At 43.4% G+C, this 20,005-nt stretch overlaps 1 protein-coding gene across 1 annotated transcript in view; it reads left to right on the forward strand.

The window, feature by feature from the left end:
• NDUFB11 (NADH:ubiquinone oxidoreductase subunit B11) overlaps positions 1-20,005 on the forward strand; it is a 50,447-nt gene continuing 30,442 nt past the window's right edge. The window contains exon 1 of the mRNA XM_020797674.3: positions 1-211. Coding sequence (XP_020653333.1) covers positions 35-211 — 177 coding nt within the window. The 5' untranslated portion in view covers positions 1-34. The remainder of the gene's footprint in view (positions 212-20,005) is intronic.

Consider the following 20,005-nt stretch of genomic DNA (forward strand, 5'->3'; position numbering starts at 1 on the left):
TCACCCGCTTCCGCTTCCGGTTTCCTTGTTGATCATGGCGGCCTTGAGGAGGCTGGCGAGCCGGCAGAGGTTGCTGGGGTTATCGCGGCTCGGGGTCCGCGCGGTGTCCTCGGGGGGCAAAGCGAGCTCCTCGGGCTCCGTGTCCGTGTACCCGAGCCCCGTCGTGCGCCGCTTCGAGCAGGAGGAGAGCGGGACGGAGGAGTTCATCAAGGTGAGAGGAGGAGCCTGGGCGGGGGCGCTTGGCTGGAGGAGGTCGGGGAAGGGCTTCGGAGGCAAGCGTTGGGAGAGTGGCTGAAGGGGCGGCGGGTGAGCGCGGCAGACGGAGGGTGCCTCTCCCCCCACTCCCCGGGACTGAAAATGCAGCTTTCCTGAACAACGAAAGCCAAGCGAGCCCAACTTGCGAAAGGCCTATTACCTCCTACAGTAGCGCTCTCTCTCTCTCTCTCTCTCTCTCTCTCTCTCTCTCTGTGTGTGTGTGTGAGAGAGAGAGTCAGTGATGTTGCTGTTGGGTACTTTCTGTTGCGGACCCACATACACACTTAGGTTTTCAGGTGAGCTTTGGGGGAGTAAGTCTGAGGAACTGGACATGATCTAGGAAAGCTCACATTTGAAAAAGTAACAGTCTGTAAATGGCTGCAACGTTTTTGTCTGTCTTAAAATGGATCTGACTTAAATCAGATGGGTTTAAATCACTGCAGAGTGGGTGAAAATCAAGAATTTGTTTAAGTTTAAAATAATTTTTTAAAATCCTGTGTAAATAAAAAAAATCAATTAAAATCATTGATTTTTATTCTCCCTACAGTGATTTAAATTGTGAATTAAATCTGTTTTTTTTTTTAAATCCTGTCAGAGCTCCCAGGGCATTCCTCCTCTTTCCTAAGCGATATTTGCATGGTCTACATAGGGCAGGAGTTCAGAGAGTCGAGAAGCTGGTCTTCTGCCCCAGCTGTTGAAAGGTGATACAGACTGCCACAAGGGCCAAAAAACTAGAAGTGGCTGAAAATCCTCTTCTAGTTTTGAAATATGAGTAGTTTTAGCTACTAAACAATACAGGGAGCTGTGTGACATATTTAGGTGATTCTTCACTTCTGCAAACTTCCAGGAGTGGTACTTCACTTTTTTTAAAAAGGGGGAAAGAAGACTGGGGGAAAACTGGGAAAAATATGCAACCCCAGTGTCACATTTTGTCACTCCTGGTATGTGGGGTTAATACTTAATGAGGTTTCCTCTTTCCGCTGCAGGAGAAATATACCAGGTGCATTCAACATCGCACTTAGATTTTTAGACTCTGACAATCACTGAGGTATTAGACCGGTGTTATTGGTTATAGACTGCAAGGTTGTTTATGACATCTGTAGACAGGACAAGTTCGCAGAATTAAAAGGAATCTTCAAGATCGCGTGATCTTATTCCTGGTTTAGTATAGGCTGCCACAACAATAAGCAAAGAGAATCTCTCAAAATTTATAATTATTCAGCGTTCTTGGAGTTCCTCAGTCATTTGCATGGCAGCCAAAGAGAACACTTTAGACCCTAGTGTATGTTTATTGCCTGATATTATGTTGTGCCTCCATGTTTCAAGTGTTCTGTTCTCTGGCAGCAGAACTATCAAATCAGGATTGAAGTTTTGTCTTTGTTGGAAATGTGTTAAAAGTCTTGCTCAATTTCTGTAGGACAAAATTCCCAGGCCTTGCAAGGTTCTTCTTGTGGAAGCAAATTTACAAGAGAGGCTTACTTCTAAGTAAGCATGGAGAGAATTGCACTGTAAACCTCTTTGGAAAATAAACTTGAGGCTTGTTCATCAAGTCTGAGCAACAAACAAACATATAAGAAAAATTTAATGTTTTCATTAGATATTATTACCAATCTAAGGATATCTTTGCTATGTTATAGTCTGTATAAATAGAGAGTCTTTCCTGTAGCAGGCTCTAAGTAAGCAATGTGATTTCCACTACCAAAAACCTGTCTCTTCATAAATATATTTTGAAGACAATTTTAGAGGATTCCTTGCCAGTTCCTCTTTTTCTACAACTCTCACCCCTTCCTTAAAAGAAGTATTACAGCTTTATTATATTATTCTTACATCAAATGCCTTGGGTGATCAGGAAATATCATAGGTTAGGTTTCAACAATCCCTATTTTAAAATAAAGATCACTATGATATCTAACAGCATAAGGATTGCTATAATATATCAGATGTTGCCTGCGAAGCACTATGAGTGGTGATATGTTCTCATTCACAGAATAGATGGGCTCCAGGAAAATTGACTAGTTGAAGATGTGGCCAGTTTTTCTGTAATTCTTCGATGATGTTGCTAGTGATGCCAACAATTGTGGTTGCAAATTATTCTCCCCCTTTCCCACCCCTCACCAGTGCAGATGCCTGCACTGAATAGCAAAGTAGTAGTCCTGATTCTTTCAATGGAAAAATAGGAAGGGAGCCTGCAGATTTTAAGTGATGTTTCGCGTTGGGGCTCAGACTATCACCACTGATCAGTAGCTGTAGGATCTTTCGTCTTTGCCTCTCTCTTCTGCTGGAAAAGGGAGATCAGGATTGTATAGCTTCCAGGTATTGCTGTCCTGTATTTGCAAGGGAGAGCTCCTTCCAGCTTTCCTTTCTTGCAGGTAAGAGATACATGGAGTATGTTGGACCCAAGCTTTGAACTACACAGCAGAATAACATCTGCACATTTTTCCCTGTCTTGGATGTCTCACTTGCAGGAGTGAGGGGCAAGGAATACATTAGTTTCAGATGCCGCCTGGCAATGGGTTCTTGATTCCTGCCACTGAGCAGGATTCACCTTTCCAGCCTTTTCCTGTGAAATAGAGAAACAGGAATTGTGCAGGTTTAAGGCATTATATTTCAGAGTTCCACAGCCAAAGAGCAGATGCAGGAGCCTCCCTCCACCTCCTGGAAGGAGGATAGCATGTTTCCAATCCCCCCCAGCTTTTCTTCCAAATCTGTAGCTGAGGATAACAGGGAGAGATTGCTAAAAAAGATGATGAAAACATCTCTGCCTGATTCTATCCCACCAAAAGCTGAGAAAAAAGCCACAGTAAATGAGGTAACTATACAGTGGTGCCTCGCAAGACGGGTGCTTCGTTTAACAACAAATCCGCATTACGACGAGGCTTTTGCAATGGGGGAATTTCTCTGCGCGATGATTGGTTCCCTGTTTCGGGAACCGATTTTCGCTTCTCGACGATCAAAACAGCTGATTGTCGGGTTTTCAAAATGGCCGCCAGATGCTCAAAATGGCTCCCCGCTGTGTTTAGGAGCCATTTTCCGCTGCACAGGCACCCGAAAATGGCCACCCCTATGGAGGATCTTCGCTGGACAGTGAGTTCTTAGCCGATTGGAACACATTAACCAGGTTTTAATGCGTTTCAATGGCTTTTTTATTTTCGCTTTACGACGTTTTTGTTCTACAGTGATTTTGCTGGAACGAATTAACATCGTAATGCGAGGCACCACTGTGTTTGGCTTGACCTGGGCTGAAGGAAAGGCAAAGGAGCATTAAATAACAAAAGCCAAGGTAAAGCTTCAAAGTTCCTGCAGAGAATATAAATGAGCTTTACTATGTGTTACAGTTGACTCCATGCATTTGGGCTTCTTGCATTTGTTTTTCTCTTTTCTAGCAGTTGGTTCATTTTTCCAGATATAAAGCTGATCGAATATGGTTGGAAGAGAAATATGTCAGCCCTCCGTAAATTTGTTTGTTAGCATTTACAAAGCAGGATAAATAAATGGCACCTCCATACGCTGAGGCAATGAGTTTTTGAAGATCAGCTCCTGGACCAAACAGGAGGAGGGAACCCATGGTTGGGAAGATTCTCGAAACCATCTAATGCTGTAGGATAATTGGGATCCGTTGTCTGATTCAACACGTTTCTTTTCTTAGAATCAAGCTTAAACTGATAAGAGGTCTTTCTGGAAGGTCTTATATGTTGAAAGGCTGAACTGAGATCTCTCCTGGTATCATTGTGGTTTAAAAGAAAGCGGTGAAGATTGAGAGGAAAGGGGGAGAGGGTAATGCTTGTTAATTACCCTCTGGGAGACATACTTTTAAAAGATAAGCAGAATGTCAGGAAATTGGGTTATTACAAAATTGCCAAGTGAGGAGAATGGACAGTTCTAGACTATGAGGCGTAACTGATACACAGATTAAATATAGGTTCAGACCAGGAGTAATAATAAAGATGTCATTGAATCCTGTGGTTGGGTTCCGTCTTCCGTCTCCTTTCCTCCCTCCTCTTCTCTTTGGCACTCCTTCCACCTGCACAGCCCTTCACTTGTGATGGGATCTGTAGTACAGGAGAAGGAAAGATTTATTCCTCCTTTTCTGCACACCATTTTCTGACTGAAACCAGCCTCTGAATTTGCTGTTTCCCACAGATAGCAGTTGGGAGATACAGTAGTAGGAAAAAAGCAGCCAGGGGTAGATTATTGAAATCCGCACACACACACCCCAAAACAACACATACGTCTGTTTCAGATCAGAGATCACATGATTCTTCATGGTGTTAAGTGTTAGCCTTTTAAAGCAGGATATAATGCCATGTGTGGGATGTTAAGCCCTGCTTAGTTTTGCCTATTGTAAGACACAGATAACAGCATGTTGCTTGTGAACGCAGGCTTTTTGGCCAGCAGTGCCATGGTCTGTTTCTTTCAGGACCAGTGGGAGTAGGAATGAGTGACTTGTAGATGTACAACAAGCCTTGCTGTGGGAGGAAGGAGATTAAATGTTTAAAATGAAATAAAAGTGCAAAGTTGGATTCTCACTATTGTGTGTTGTTCTCTCCAATTTGTAGTCTCTCTCTATATTTTTAATTGGGTCCCATCTGGCAGTCAATGAAATGACTTAAAGATTCAGGGTGTTTAACATCTTTGAAGCACTATGGTAGCAGAGAGAAAAATAATAGAATATGACACACTTTATTCCTTCTGCATTGAGTTGGATGTTTCTTGTGAGGAGCCGTAGTCTTCTAGACCAAGGGAATGTCCTTTGTGTGTTGCTGCTTGACAAAAGGTTTCTGATAACCTTGTTACTCTTCTCTTCCTGGGCCACTGATTTTTCTGCATCTCTACCTGAGTGCTTTCCTGTAGTTATTGACTTCTTGCATGCTTGAAATTCTGCCAGTCCCAGTTATTTTTAATTTCTCTACAAAAGTTCAAGGCAGTTAACGGTCATTTCTGGGCATCCCAGTTGCTGCTTAATGTTCATTCACTTCCACCAAGAGCTTTGTACAATAAAGTTTGCTTATAGATTACATTGGGATCTCTTAAAGTGACACAATTTGATGGCTTACTGATTCTGTAAACTGTAATTCTCATACGTATGACCAACAGTTGGGGTTGATAGGAGTTAACAGTCCAAAAGTTTTGGAAGGTACCAAATTAGCGGAAGCTGACTAAGGTCCTCTCCACAGGGTGAAATGGCTTTAGTATGCACTTTTCAACATCTTTTCTGTGTGGCTCCCACTCCTTATTTCACTCTGGGCAATAAACAATCCGACAGCCTGTCAGAATTTTGTCTCTCCTTCAATACTTGCTGTCTTCCTTAGTTATTGCAATAGCTACTTTTAAATGCCCAGGGTAGCAAGGAAAGCAATGTCTGGCTGCCACAGCTCATGAAAGTGTTGGCTCCTGACCTTGCCTGTAGCTAGGGAACTGCCCATGTACAAATCCCTGGAATTGTGTTACACTAGCAATATGGGCTTGTCCTTTGTAGCGCTCTATAAGAACAGCAGTTGGTATTCAGTGCAGAGCTTGGCATTCAGTGAATCTAAGGTTTTCTGGCTTGCCTGTGTTTAACCAGACAAAGGGGTGGGGTGGGGAGCAAGTTTCTAATTCCTTCAGACTGTGTGGATAGAATTGAAATTTGATGTCGAACACCAGATGAATGTTGAGAATCCTTTGGCTGTTAGGAAGCCAAGCAGGATTCTCACTGGTCATGAGTATGTAGTTTGTGCTTCCTGATACACAGAGTGGCCATAGAAATGTCAACATGGACATACATCAAGCTTCTCATGTGACTTCTTACTGTGAGCCAGTTCTTTTGTACTTGGTGCTCATATTAAAAAGATGAATTATTTTCTAATCAGTCCTTCCTTCCCCTAAGACAACATTTTGGGCAGAGAAGATTCTGTGGTAGCTTCTCTTTTCTTGTTTGATGTAGATCCATATTCCCAACCTTGGGTCCCCAGATGTTCTTGGACTGAAACTTTTTTTAATTTTTAAAATTTATTTTAAAATCATGACAATCCATCATGTTACAAATAATAAATGCAAGGCTTAACATAGTAATCTATCGTCTTACTTATTATGTAATTTAACTGTTGACCATTTGCTATTTCCCACATTTCACAAAGTCACATTTACACCATTCCCCATTTCACCTTAAGAAATATCGACCAACAATCTAAATGCTCCAAATTGTTTTCTAAACTATGTGTCTCGTCATTTATTTTATTGGCATATTTTAATAAAGGGTTCCAGCTTTCGGTAAATTGGCATAGTCAATAAGGCATAGTCAATTCACAGAAAGGATAGTCAATTTTTGGAGTAAAACTCTCAGAAGCCTTCACCACTCATTGTGCTGGCCAAGATTTCTGGGAGTTGTAGTCTGTGAACATCTGGGGACACAACGTTAGGAACCACTGATGTACTTTAGATCATGGGATCAGTAGGCCTGTCTCGTACAGCATATATCACATAACAGAGATGCTGTTGTGTCTTACCTTCCATCAGCATAGCATAGTCAGGAGTGAGGGATGATGGAATTTGCAATCCAGTAATATGCAGGCAGCCACACATTCCACATTCTAGGCCAGAGGTCTCCAAACTTTTCACACGGAGGGCCACATAATATATTTGTGATATTTTCGAGGGCTGAAGGAATGCACATGTATGCACGTGCGTGCACACTCCCGCATGCATGCCTGTACTCCCACCCACCCACATGCACAGCTGCCCGCCCATGTGCATGCCCACGTGCATGGACAGGCTGGATAAAAAGTCCTGGTTGGCCGGATGTGGCCCACTGACTGTATTTTGAAGACCCCTATTCTAGGTAAGTAGAATCTCCCCCTTATTACTGCATGTGCAGGGGCTTCCAGGCTTACTTGTTATGCTTACCTTAATGCTAATGCTCTGAATCTAACAATCAACCCGAAGCTCTTGGTTTCTCAGTATTGTATTGTTCTTGGAATAGCATCTGCTGTAATAGCCACATCTGACCATGTGGCGGAGCTGTGAATCTACACTGCATTCTGGCTAGGCTTGCTTTCTGTGCTATCAAAGTAGCGTGCATTTATGGCTGGTCTTATTTCTTCTGTAGCTCTGGTGCCTTAGGGAAATCTTAAATATCAGGGCCAGAGAGCTAGCGCTGTTCACATTTACCATGAACTTTTTTGCAGTGTTCAGTTCAATGTCACTTCCTTGTCTGGTTAAGTGAGGCCAAGGCTAAGAGGCTATTAGAATGCTTGTTATGTCTGAGGTAGGACTGTAGCTGTTTGCTGCTAAGAGAAGTAATCAAACCGATGTTTTGATTATTCCCTCCAGGGAGGCCACACAGGTTTCATGCACGTATGTGTGTCTTTGTACCCTGCCATAACTTCAGCATTATCAACCCATCTGCAGTATCCTCTCCTACCCCTTAATTAGTGAAATTTAATTACTTCTGGGTTGTCGCTTGTAGATTTGTGCATCTCGTATTTCCTTGCAGAAATTCCTTGGAGACTGTGGTGTCTGATGAGGATCGTTGATCCAACGGCTTCTGTCTCTGGAGAGTAGAGAAGATGATGTTTAATCTGTGGCAAAATAATTTATAAGAAAGAGCTTATTTCATTGCAAGCAAGTGCAGGTCTGCCTGTGATCATTCAGTCAAGGGGCTTTTAAACCCTACCTTAGCTATCCAGTCACATACCAGGCTTGAGGAAAACTGACCCCCCACATCCACCCTGCACAAGCCAGGATACAGACCAATGGGGACTGAGGGGCTCAGGTGCATCATAAGGCTTTGCCAAAACTGCTAATATGTGCCCAGGAGAATGTTAGAGGTTTTTTTTTTTTTTTTTTTTTTTTTTTTTTGCCTGTATCTGAAAGGAAGCAGTCAATGCGCATGTTAAGGGAAGGGATTCTGCCAAATCATCTACTGCTGTTCGTGCTAGAGGAACTACCTGATGGAGCCAAATTGGCTTGTATGTTGGCTGTGAAACCTGGAAGGGGAGCTGTGGATATGGGGGCTATGCTGAGAGCCAGATGGAAAGTCCTTAAGCCACCTGTTACTTTTCCTTAATCTACTCAAGAGCATCTGTTTTGTTCCTTGAATCCAAGACTGGGGAACAGTTGGACCTCCAGTCATTTTTGGCTTTTAAGTCCCATCAGCTAGAGCCCAGTAGAGCCAATGGTGAAAGATCGTGGAGATTCTAGCCCAGCCACATCTGGAAAGCTGCCAGTTCCCTTACCCTGCTTGAATCAGTCAGTGTTGGTGGCTCCCCCAGGGTGCTTTGATTTCGTTGTGTTGCAGCCCTTGTTGTTAGCTGAATTTCACATCAACTAGCAGAGTTGGCCTTCAGAGCTGGCCTTACCATAAAGCCCTGGGAAGCTCTGTGCTCTGGCAATTAAAAGCTGGTGGGGGCACTCTGTTCCTGCCACTGGTTTTTCCTCTTCCATGACATTTAACAACAAAAAAAGGAGCTCAATGTGTGGGTAGTGGGAAGTATCTGCAATGAGCGAATTCTTTTGTTGTTCTGCTTCCACTGTTGTTAATGTGCCTGGAGAGCCCCATGTTATGTTAAAGTGATAAACCTGTAGGAAAGCGATAGTATGAGCACAGTCATGTGATGAAGTTTCTTTCCAGGATTATACTGGCTAGTTTAAAAATTTTTACTTCTGCCTTTTGAATAGTTTTGACCATTTCAGCCAAGGCAGCCTTTCAGGAGGAAAAGTGAAGTGGCAGTGCCAGCTTCAGGCAATGATTTCAAGTACTGCTGAGAGCCATCTTTTACCCCTGTAGCAAAGTGCTGTTTAGCTGTATGTCATGTGCAGCCTGGCTAGAGGTTTCTTCTTTGGGATATCAATTGAAAAAAAATCTGTCATTATTTTTCCATTGTTCTGGTTTCTTACCCAAGTCTCTTTCTAATAATCAGTATTCCCTAAGAACATGCACCTGGGGTGGTGAATTTCACTAGAGAAAATGATAATTTCACTAATATCCAAAAATTGGTGCCCAGTCAATGGCAGGAGAAGATGGCACCTCGGTCATTCAAGACAAGCTGGAGTTATCTTTGGAACTCAATTACTGCTCCCTTGTTCCCAGAGTAATATACTGACTCAGCCAGAGTTGGGGTAGAGTGGGGGCCCTCCTGTAGGTGTGAGAGATGAAAACCAAGTATCAGAGTATTGATCTGTTTGACCAGTTTATATATATTTGACCTTCATTTCTCTTGTTTGGTCTTCTCATTTTAGCTGAACATTAAATGCAGTCGTGCCCCACTTAACGATTGTCCCGCATTACGACGAATCTGCTTTACGACAATGTTTTTGTGATCGCAATTGCAATCGCAAAACGATGGTCTAAATGGGGGGATTTATCTTAGCAATGATCAGTTCCCTGCTTCGGGAACCAATTTTCGCTTTACGATGATCAAAAACAGCTGATCATCGGGTTTTCAAAATGGCCACCAGGTGCTTAAAATGGCTCCCCGCTGTGCTTAGGGACGGATTCCTTGCTATATAGGCACTGAAAATGGCCAATGTATAGAGGATCTTCGCTGGACGGTGAGTTTTTAGCCCATTGGAACACATTGAACGGTTTTCAGTGCATTTCATTTGGTTTTTTAATTTCGCTTTACGACATTTTCACTTAACAGCGATTTTCCTGGAACGGATTATCATCGTTAAGCGAGGCACCACTGTAATGCTGTTTCTTTGAGCTTTGGGGAAATTGCTGAAGAAAATAGGACTTTTGAGCCTGTCCAGAAAAGACCCTTCTCTGTCTACTTGCACCAGACAGTTTGAAGAAGCTTATTGTTAAGGTTTAAAGCCACAATGACAGAGAAGTAAGACATACATTTTTCAGGGTTAATAACCTTTTTCCAAACTTGTGTTCTCCAGAAGTGTTGGTTGACAACTCCTATCTTCTTCAGCGAGCACCATCATTAGCTGTGCTGCTGGTGGAGATGGGAGTTGTGTTCCCACACTTTGTTAGAGAAGAAGGACAATTTTGTAATCTGTTGTGTTGAGTTATGCCTGAAAAGCCACAAAAGAATCCAGGCCTGCCTGTTATAATACAGTACACTAGTGCAGTGGTTCCCAAAACTGACTCCCTAGATGTTCTTGGAGTAAAACTAACTGTGTTGGCTTGGATTTGTGGGAGCTGTAGTCCAAAAACAGCTGGAGACCCAAGGTTGGGAACCACTATACCAGTGATATAGCATACTCCTGTTCCTAGTAACTGATTTGCCCACTTTAAGAGGCAGGCTGCCAAGTCTTGTGCCAGCTGCATCTTCTGAACACTTGTCAGTAACCAACATAGTTTAAAGCTGGAGGACAAGTAGGTTAGTTAAAGCAGGAAAGAATTGAGATGCATCAGTGGTCTTACAGCTTCAGAGACGAAGGTGATTGTAAACTGTGTGGAGGGGAGAGGCTTTGAAATTGAATTCTCCCCCACCTAGTACTTCTCTGACACTGCCAAAGTTCTTTGGCAACAATACTTTCAAGGTTAATTGAACTGCACAGTCCTGCCGTTGTGTCTGATGCTATGCCTATAAGAACATCTCCCTTCCCATTCTTCTTCGTTTAAATCTGGGCGCAGCACCAGCTGCGTCTGACACCACTGGTCCACTTTCCTTTTTTAGAGCTCATTTCCTAAAATCTGCGTGGCAGTATGTGGGTCAGATAAAGTTTGGCACAGCAGTGCAGAGGCAGGGTGTACCGGAGACACACAAAGTGCATTTGCCGTAGCTGAAACGTGTGGTCTCTGTCTCCTCAGTCGGTGTATTTATCTGGCCAGAGGGATGTCAATACCTCCTAGCATGCTAGGGGCCCTGTGGCTGCTGTGCTTAGCTAAATGGGGCCAGTAATTATCTCCACAGGCCCTCTTTAATTTTTCCACCCACTCCCTCCTGAGTGCTCTGGCCCAAGGCTATGCCCCAGATGATGAGAATCCTAACTCCTGGGGCTGTGGAGCAGCTGTGGCTTTGCAGTGTATGACGACCTCATTTCTGGCTTTGGCAGAGCTGTATGTGCTCTGATGGGTTGGGCTAGGAGCCAGCATGTCTGGCTGGACAGCTGAGATCCTAGTCCTCAGAACAGATGGCTGCATTGAGGCCCTTTCTGCAACAGCATTTCTGGTGGGGCACCTGCATGCTGCACCTGGCTTTTATAGTGTTTCTGTTCTGTTTTTCTGTTGGCATGTCCAGGACAGGTTTGGATCTTTATCCTCGTTCTTTTGCTTCTGTCCTGCAAAGAAAGTGTTGGGTCACGGCCAGCCCGATATCCCTTTTTGTACCTGGATCCCAAAATATGAATGTTGTTGTCCAGCTCCACCAATTCACATGGAGCATCCCTTGCTATTGCAGAACAGCATAACAAGAATCAAGCCAGACCAGACCAAAAGCTGATTGACTTTCTACAGTGGTCAACAAGATGCTTATAGGACGCCTGCAAGCGACAGAGAAGGAGGGATATAGCACCCTCCCTCTCATGTCCCACGGCAACAGATGTTGAGAGGCAAACTTCTCCTGACTAGCGGTTTTGTCTCCCATGCAGTTGTTCAGTCCCTTATTAAAGCTGCCCTGCTTGGTGGCCATCACTACATCTTCTCGTAGTGAATTTCAGTTTAGTTGTATGCTATTTAAAAAGAGAAATTGCTTCATATGTCTTTTTGTAGTCTCTCATCTCACAGTTTGATTAAATGACCATGAATTTTTGTATTCTTTGTATTCACTTTGGTGGGACTTGAGTAGAAGAGATGAGTGGTGCCCCAAGAGTCAAATCTGTCCCCATTCAGCGTTTTTTGACACCCGGAACCCATCTCTTGAGGTAGTTGCCTCCACATGGTAGGGTAAATTCTGGACTGGGTTGCAGTGGTGAAGTGTGCTGTGGTGTGTGTTCATACCCACCCATGTGTTAGGCATCTAGTGTGGCTGAGAAGGCCAATTTGAGAGTGACAATCCCTTCCACACTGAAGACAAATACAATCTGTCCCCTGTCCAGCTCCCTGTTTTTCCTGCTTTCGTGACTGCCTCTTTGCCTTGGCCTGCTGGACAAGGGTCTCTTCAAATTGGGAGAGGCCGTGATGCAACGCCTACCTCCAGGCTGAACGCTCTGATGTCAGGGTTTCCCATCTGTTGAGGTCTATTCCTAACGCTTTCAGATCCCGCTTGCAGATAGCCTTGTATCGCAGCTGTGGTCTCCCTCTGGGGCGATTTCCCTGCACTAATTCTCCATACAGGAGATCTTTTACCTTGCAATATCCATTGAAAAACGGGTGAGGAAATTCATCATCCAGTTGTGAAGCAGCAGACTATTGAACATGTTTATATTTCACTGCATGCTTGTCCTTCTCTAGGAAACCTGAAATGCTGCTATAGCTCAGGAAGACATGCCAGGAGACTTGCACGTATCTATTATAGATAGTTCCTGACAGCAGGAAAGAGAAGTCTGTGCATGGTAGAGATCAACATGCCATCGTATCCTAGTTCTTTCTGATCGCTACTTTCCATTTGCAAGGACTTCATTTCTCACCTGCATTGTTAAATTGAAGGGGTGCAGTGGCAAAAATTGTGAACTGTGGTAGACGGGAGAAAAGCCTTCACATCTGCCACAAACTCACAAGGTTGTTAGGCAAGCCATTTTCTATCTCATTTAAAGTGTGGTGATAAAGCTATCTATCTAATAAGTCTTAGAGGATTGTAAGTCAGTGTGACAACAACAAAAAGGGCTGTGAAATATTTTAGATAATCTAAAAGACTAGATAAGCGTTGAGAATGGCAGTGATTCTCCTGGCTATGATCTGAAACTGTGGGATCTTTCTTTGATTGTACCATACATCTTTTGATGAGAGTGTAATCATGAGGCATTTTAAATTCAGCGACTGAGTCCGTGCTGCCCAGATCTTGCTATATCCTATTTTGGGGGCAAGCAGGCAACCCAATGGTTGTAAATACTTCTTTTACTGTTAAATCCCCTCCCCTCCCCCATACTCTTATTACAGTAACTGTTGAGATAGTGGGCTTTTTCATGCAACTTATGTCAGGAAATATCACAAATGTGCTTCATTCCACAGTTTGTCTTGCTTTATGCTCCCAGTTTTCTTCAGGTAAAAGACAGAATTATGTTTAACACTGTTTCTACATATCTTTTATGTTAAGATAAATGGCTCCCATGAGCCCCATCCTAATCAACACCCTATTCCCTTCTCCTACTTTCAATTTTCATTTAAAAAGAAAACACTTTAGCTTCATTTCATGTATAGCCATCATATATCTTTAGAACTCCTTTCCCAGTTTCTTCACCTAACTTGTTTGAAGACGAGAAGGTCAGAATTTTTGATTTTGAAGGCTTTGTGCACTCCACACACACATGCTTACTCATTGTTACCCTCCTCCTTTGGAGGTACTGCACAACCACATGTATATGTTGTTAAAGCGCACCGTTTAATGATGAATCCGTATAGCGATGCGGATTTTGCGATCGCTAATGTGATCGCATACCAATGTTTCCAGTGGCCAAAAATCGCTTTGCGACGATCGGTAAGCATTTCGCTTACCGATTTTCGCATAGTGATTTTTAAAAACAGCTGATTGGCGGTTCCAAAATGGCCGCCGGGTAAAGAAAATGGCCGCCCGCTCTGTTTTCGTGCCCTGCCCTCGCTTACCAAGGGCGTGAAAATGGCAGCCGCATGAGGGATCTTCGCATAACGGTGAGTTTATCCCCCATAAGAACGCATTAAACGTGTTTTAATGCGTTCTTATGGGGTTTTCTGCCCCGCATAGCGACGAATCCACATAGCGACGTTTTTCCTGGAACGGATTAACGTCGCTATGCGGGGCACCATTGTACTGTATATATTCAGCATTATATGTAATCATAGATAAACAGGAAGAGGTTTTAAAGGAGAAAGTGCTGCAGAGGCAGTGCGGGTCAAACCAAAATAGCCTCTAAATAGATGAAGTTGGATCTTTATCTTCTGATTAGTTAGGTAAAACAGCAAATCAGGTACGTGAGGTAGGGAGCCCAGCCAATGCAGCTCTTGGCTAGATGGGGTTATTAACTCTTCTTGCCTATGAATGTAAGAATTTCTGTATGAAAGTTCTGGAAATGTGATGCTCAGTTGCCTTAGAATTACTGACGTATTTGTGTTTGGTAAGAATCTGCTTTAGGTTTTCTCATTTTACAGAGCTGACCAATGGATTTTTGTATGAATCTATAGTTTACAGATAGGGCTGAGATAGCATTCTCTTCCAAAAGTGTGAGGTATTTCTTTCATCTCTATGATCCCATGTTCTGGATCCAACTCTGAGAAATTTTATCTTCTGGAATATCTTGTTCTCACATTTCAGAGTGGCTGTTGCATAAAGAACATAGCAGACTTGTAGTCAAACCATTGATCTCCCTGGCCAGTGTTGTCCACCATAGTATTAGACAATCTAATATCCCCCAGACCTTATGGTTCTACAAATCCCATAATTCCTAATTTGACTGATATGTGGGCATCAAAGGGTGATCCATCCAGAGGACACCAGGGTCCCTGTCTCTGAGCCACACTCACTGACTATCATCAGCTATCCTGGTTTCCAAGCAGGGTTTTTTCCTCCAGTTTCAAGCCGGAGATGGCAGGGGTTCGACTGAAGACCTTCTTCATGATGCATGGGCTCTGTCACTGAGTGGCAGCTGGAGCCTGTGACTCTGCAAGCATCTGTACAGTCTAAATATCAAAACAGGGAGTGGTGGTAAATTAAGGGAGAGGCCAGGGGAAATTCTGAGAGGTATACAAGCCGCTGCTCCACCAGGCCAGCTTTTGCACTTGTCCTGTGGCTTCCAAGGTACTCCCAGCCATTGAGGCTTTCCAGATAAATGTGGATAATGTTGGGGCCATAAGGCTACCTAACCTTTGGCCTTCTAGCAGTAGACAGAGTAGAGACCAATGATTAAGACTTGATAAAAGCAGAACTGCTCCCTACAAGATGTTAATCTACTAACCAGAGTGAAAAAGTAAGGGCAGGTCCTCGCATTCTTCTCCTGTTTTCCCATTACTTGGGCATTCCCCCCCGCCCCAGTCTTTCAATTTTGGAGCGACCTGTAGTTAGGGATGAACTGCACAGCCATTCTAGCTCATCACTGTTCTAGCTGTCGTGTGCAAATCCGTCTCTGACCAAGGTTGCTGGCTTGGCACCTTCTGTGGATTGGAGGTGTACTCCTAACCGTGGTTGGGCTGCCAGGCAATGGTGTGTCTGCAACTGAACTGAGCTCTGAAGATTAATTTCTCTCAGTAGTAGAACACCTATTGACTCCTTCAGTAACAGGCTCTGTATTATTAGTACTGATCCTGCAGCCCACTTCTCCTCCCAGTAAGTGAATGGTTAAGAAGCCCCTACTGCAGAGAAATGAGATTTTCCTCAGCCTAGTGTCACTGCTGCCATAAATCTCCTGCCAGATTCACTTTAGCAGCCATTCTTTCTATATGGCCTGGAATTGATGTCAGCCAGGAGCCAGAATAGACTCCTACTCTCCCGAGTTGAATGGAAATGTGCTGAGATGCCCTTGGATCTTGGGAGCGCTTTTTGAACCTGGTTTCATAATTAGCACTCAGCACTGGTTGGGCTTGGAAAAGGAGGGAGTGGAGCTGCAGTTGCAGGGGGTGGGCGGGCGGCCTGCCGCTATGCAAGAGGCATTGATTTCTGCATCTTTAGGCAGGAGTCGGTTTCGTAGCTCCAGGCAGTGTTTTACACAGGTTGTGTGTGACAGCCTTGACGCTGTATGGGGAAGGTAACAACTGTGGAGCCCTGGGGGTAGCCATTTATTAGGCCCAGGGGAAATTAACTGTAGTGATTGCTATGTTTCTAATGGTTTAGGAGGGGCCTGAAGGGATAAGGAAGAATACATTTCTGTTTGAGAAAATTTCCACCAAGGAGAAGGAAATTCAGGAGGTATTGAAAATGTCACCTTCTTTCCAACCTGTGGGGCTTCTGTTTATGGTGGAGAGATGTGAACTACCAGCCTGTAAAGAATGGTTTTTATATATGGTGCCTAATTTAACCTGGGGACAGTTTTATACTTCCAGTCTTAGTAGAACTGCTGGATAGCTCAGTGGTTTAGGTCTCTGGCGGCGGAGCCAGAGATTGGAAGTTCAATTCCCCATAGGTTCCCTTCCAATTCTGCAGTTCTAATATGATGATGATAATGATGTCTAGACATGTGTAGCGGAGGCATATGGAACCTTAACTTCCATATGTTCTGTCTCCTGCTGTGGTTTTTGGTGAGTGGTTCTGAATCTGACAGTGATTTATCTCTGAGGTTTGCAGAGAGGTGGGATTATAGGGGTAGGATCATATACTGTACTCCGGAGTGCAGTGCCTTTGAACTACAAACTACAGTGGAACCTAGGAGCCAAGCTCCAGGAACACTGCCCATGTTGAACAAAATTGCTTCAATCCATTTTCTGCTACTAATTGAGAGTAATTTGTTGTGGGACATGTGCAATCTTGAATGGTGGCGGGGTGCAAGGAAGTGGGTTAAAGGTAAATTTTTGTTTATTTATTTATTTATTCCATTTATACCCTGCCTATCTGGTCATTGCGACTACTCTAGGCGGTTCCCCTTGACATTTAGTCCAGTCGTGTCTAACTCTAGGGCGCGGTGCTCATCCCAGTTTCCAAGCCATAGAGCCAGCGTTTGTCCGAAGACAGTTTTCATGGTCACATGGCCAGTGCAACTAGGCACAGAACGCCTTTACCTTCCCACCATGGTGGTACCTATTTATCAACTTGCATTTGCATGCTTTCAAACTGCTAGGTTGGCAGGGTAAAGAAATGTTACTGAGGAACTGCTGGGTAGGAGTGTGGATGAGGAGGTTCAGAACATGGTAGTCAACTTCCAGTTGGAGTTGGATTGCCAAGCTCAGGGTTGCAGCCTGCTCAGTTATATGTTCAACAATCTTGTGTGCCAAAGCTTCCAGTGCTTAGGTTGATCTACAAGGTTGGAGCTGATCTTCTATAATGTGACAGCCTTTTAAAAGCAACAGGACCCCCCCCTTTTTTTTTTAAAATTATTATTGCGCTCTCCAAGTCCAAAGAACCCATGGGAAATGCTCTTGATTGCTGCCCTCTGAGAATGAAACTGACCCTGGGCATTTTCTGGGAAGGCTATAAGACCTCCCAGTTTGGTCTGGCTTTCATCAGTCTTTGTGTATTCTTTCTTAAGCTATTTGTCCATACCAGAAATGACTCAATGCAACAAATTAATACCTGATGGTACAGTGGAACAGCAAATACTGTAGAATCAAGTAAAAATTCCCATACTGTTAAACACTCAACATACTGTAAGTAACGTACAAAGCAGTAGCAGCAGCAAATCATGGAATAGTAAGGAGGGCGCAACAGTTTCTAAGTGCTGTTCAAGGAGGATGTTTTTATTTTATTTTATTTTGATTTATTAGGTACTTTATAGCACAGGCCTTCTTGGCATCATACAAAATGGTAAACAAAATTGTAAGCATACTGTAATAGAAAGCCAACATGCAGATCTTTTTTTCAAAAGCAAAATCCTGTATAATTACCAGCACAATGCATACATAACAGGAGCTAAAATAGTTCTTGGCATCCAAGGAGTTAAAACACAAGTTTCTTCACAAAAGCACATGCTTCGGCAGCATCTTAGACATTCAACAGGTCCCAAGATATTACCATAGTAATAAAATCTGAAAGGCCATTTTAAAACAAAAACTGTAAATGATGTTCTCAGAAGACTGCCGTTCCAAATCTTTTTCATGTGGCCAAAAAGAGAGACTCCTAGACATGGAGGGAAAGCTACCAACACTCCCATGTCCTCCCTCTGTGGTACAACTCTGTGCATTTATATTGAAAAGTAAACCCCATTGAGCCCAGTGGGAGTTAAGGTCCAGGTAAAAGAAGAATCATCCGAAGCCATGTAGGGTCCCCAACCTTGGCCTCCAGATGTTCTTGGACTTCAACTCCCAGAAGCCATCACCACCACCTCTGCTGGCCAGGATTTCTGGGAGTTGAACTGCAAGAACATCTGGAAGCCCACTGATGTGTAGGATTGTAGCCTCAGTACCTGCTTTGGTGCTGTTTCATTTGTCTGGATGCTGCTTGTGCAATATGAGGTAGAGGAGGAGTCAGACAGGAGAAAGAGTAACTTTGTCATCCTTATCAAGCCATCACAAACCTGGAGAAGGGATCACTTCCTTGGTAAGTCTGTCAACTCTTTTTAAAATTCTGATGATTAATTATCTGAAGATGGTTAGGACAGTAACTGGTCAAATAAACGTTTGTATATTTAATTTACAAAGCAACCAGTATTTTCTGGGAAGTCTACTGAGAGCGAAAAACAACACACAGTGCTTGCCTGCAAGGTAACAATCTGGTAGGCAAGCTGGAAAAAAAAGAAAAGGAAGGAAGGGAGAACTGGAAGGGAAAAAAGAGCAGAAGCATATACCAAATCTGAAAGTTTCTCTATTTTTTTTAAAAAAGTGACGTTAATTGTTCTAGTGCAGTGGTTCCCAACCTTGGATGACCGAGGTGTGCTTGGACTGCAACTCCCAGAAACCTTTGCCAATAGCTTTGCTGCCTGGGGTTTTTGGGACTTGCAGTCCAAGAGCACCTGGGTTACCCAAGGATAGGAACCACTGTTCTAGTACTTGACTAGAATGGTAAAGAGGAAGTTCTGAGAGAGGAGGGGCCAAGTGGCGAATAGTCATATCAAGTCATATAGATTGGGCCCTGGTGTCAGTTCTCTCCTTCTAGCGCAACCAAATGAAATGACTTTAGGTGGATACCCCGAGGATCTTCACTGCCATACCATGATGAGGTAGCAGAGGAAGACTTTACGTGAGGTATAGTACCACGATAGAACCAAAATGCCCTCAGAACAGATGTGCTTTCTTTAACTCACAGTTCTCCCAATTAAAATTGACCTCTCATCAACTTAATCAGTGAAACTTTTGGGTTGGTTGACCAACTCATTAACCATGTAGAGTTAGCCTTTCATTCAACTGAAACAAAAGGTATCCTAAAACATTCCTATTGGATATTGGTCTAGCATTTATAATAACGTTTGTGGAAGTATATGCAGTTTGCATTTCTGTGTCAGCTGCTTCTTATTGAATCACTAGTTAATGCATATTTCAAAATGCAGCTATGTTTGGGAATAGGAAGAAGAGAGGAAGGTAAGATGATACTCTGAAGCTTGACTGTTATCAGATTTGATGGTGGCCATCAGTAAGAAATATGTTGACTCGGCTTAATATGCTAAGTTCTTCATGTATGAAAGAATAACACAGTGTCCCACAGCATGCTAGGGAATTGGATTTTCAGCCAATCTTTTCCTCCTACCCTCTCCAACTCATATATGATCTGTATTCCTCCATAAGTGGACATGCTGGCTGGAGTCTCTGCACTTACGTCCTCTCTTGTTTGTGAGAGGTGCATGCTTTGAACCCACTCCGGAACAATGGGATGGAGAAAGGAAATTTAAAATAGTTAATACTGTAGAAGGATTTGGAATTCCGATGCTTTGTTTTGTTTGTTTGTTTGCATGGCTGCATGTAGAGCTCCGTCAAGCCAAGAGTAGTTTGTGTGAGGCAAAACTTCTGTTCTGAGGGAGTTGAAACTGCATTTTGAAATTCTATTAACAGGAGGCAAGCTTGGATTCTTAGGGTCAGTGGTTGCAGTTGCCACATCTGTTTCTGGTTGCCACATCTGTTTCTGCTGAGTGCTTAAACAGTTGAAAGGAACAAATATTGCAATGAGCATATGAC

This window comes from Pogona vitticeps, chromosome 2 (assembly GCF_051106095.1).
Source record: "Pogona vitticeps strain Pit_001003342236 chromosome 2, PviZW2.1, whole genome shotgun sequence".
Lineage (NCBI taxonomy): Eukaryota > Metazoa > Chordata > Lepidosauria > Squamata > Agamidae > Pogona > Pogona vitticeps.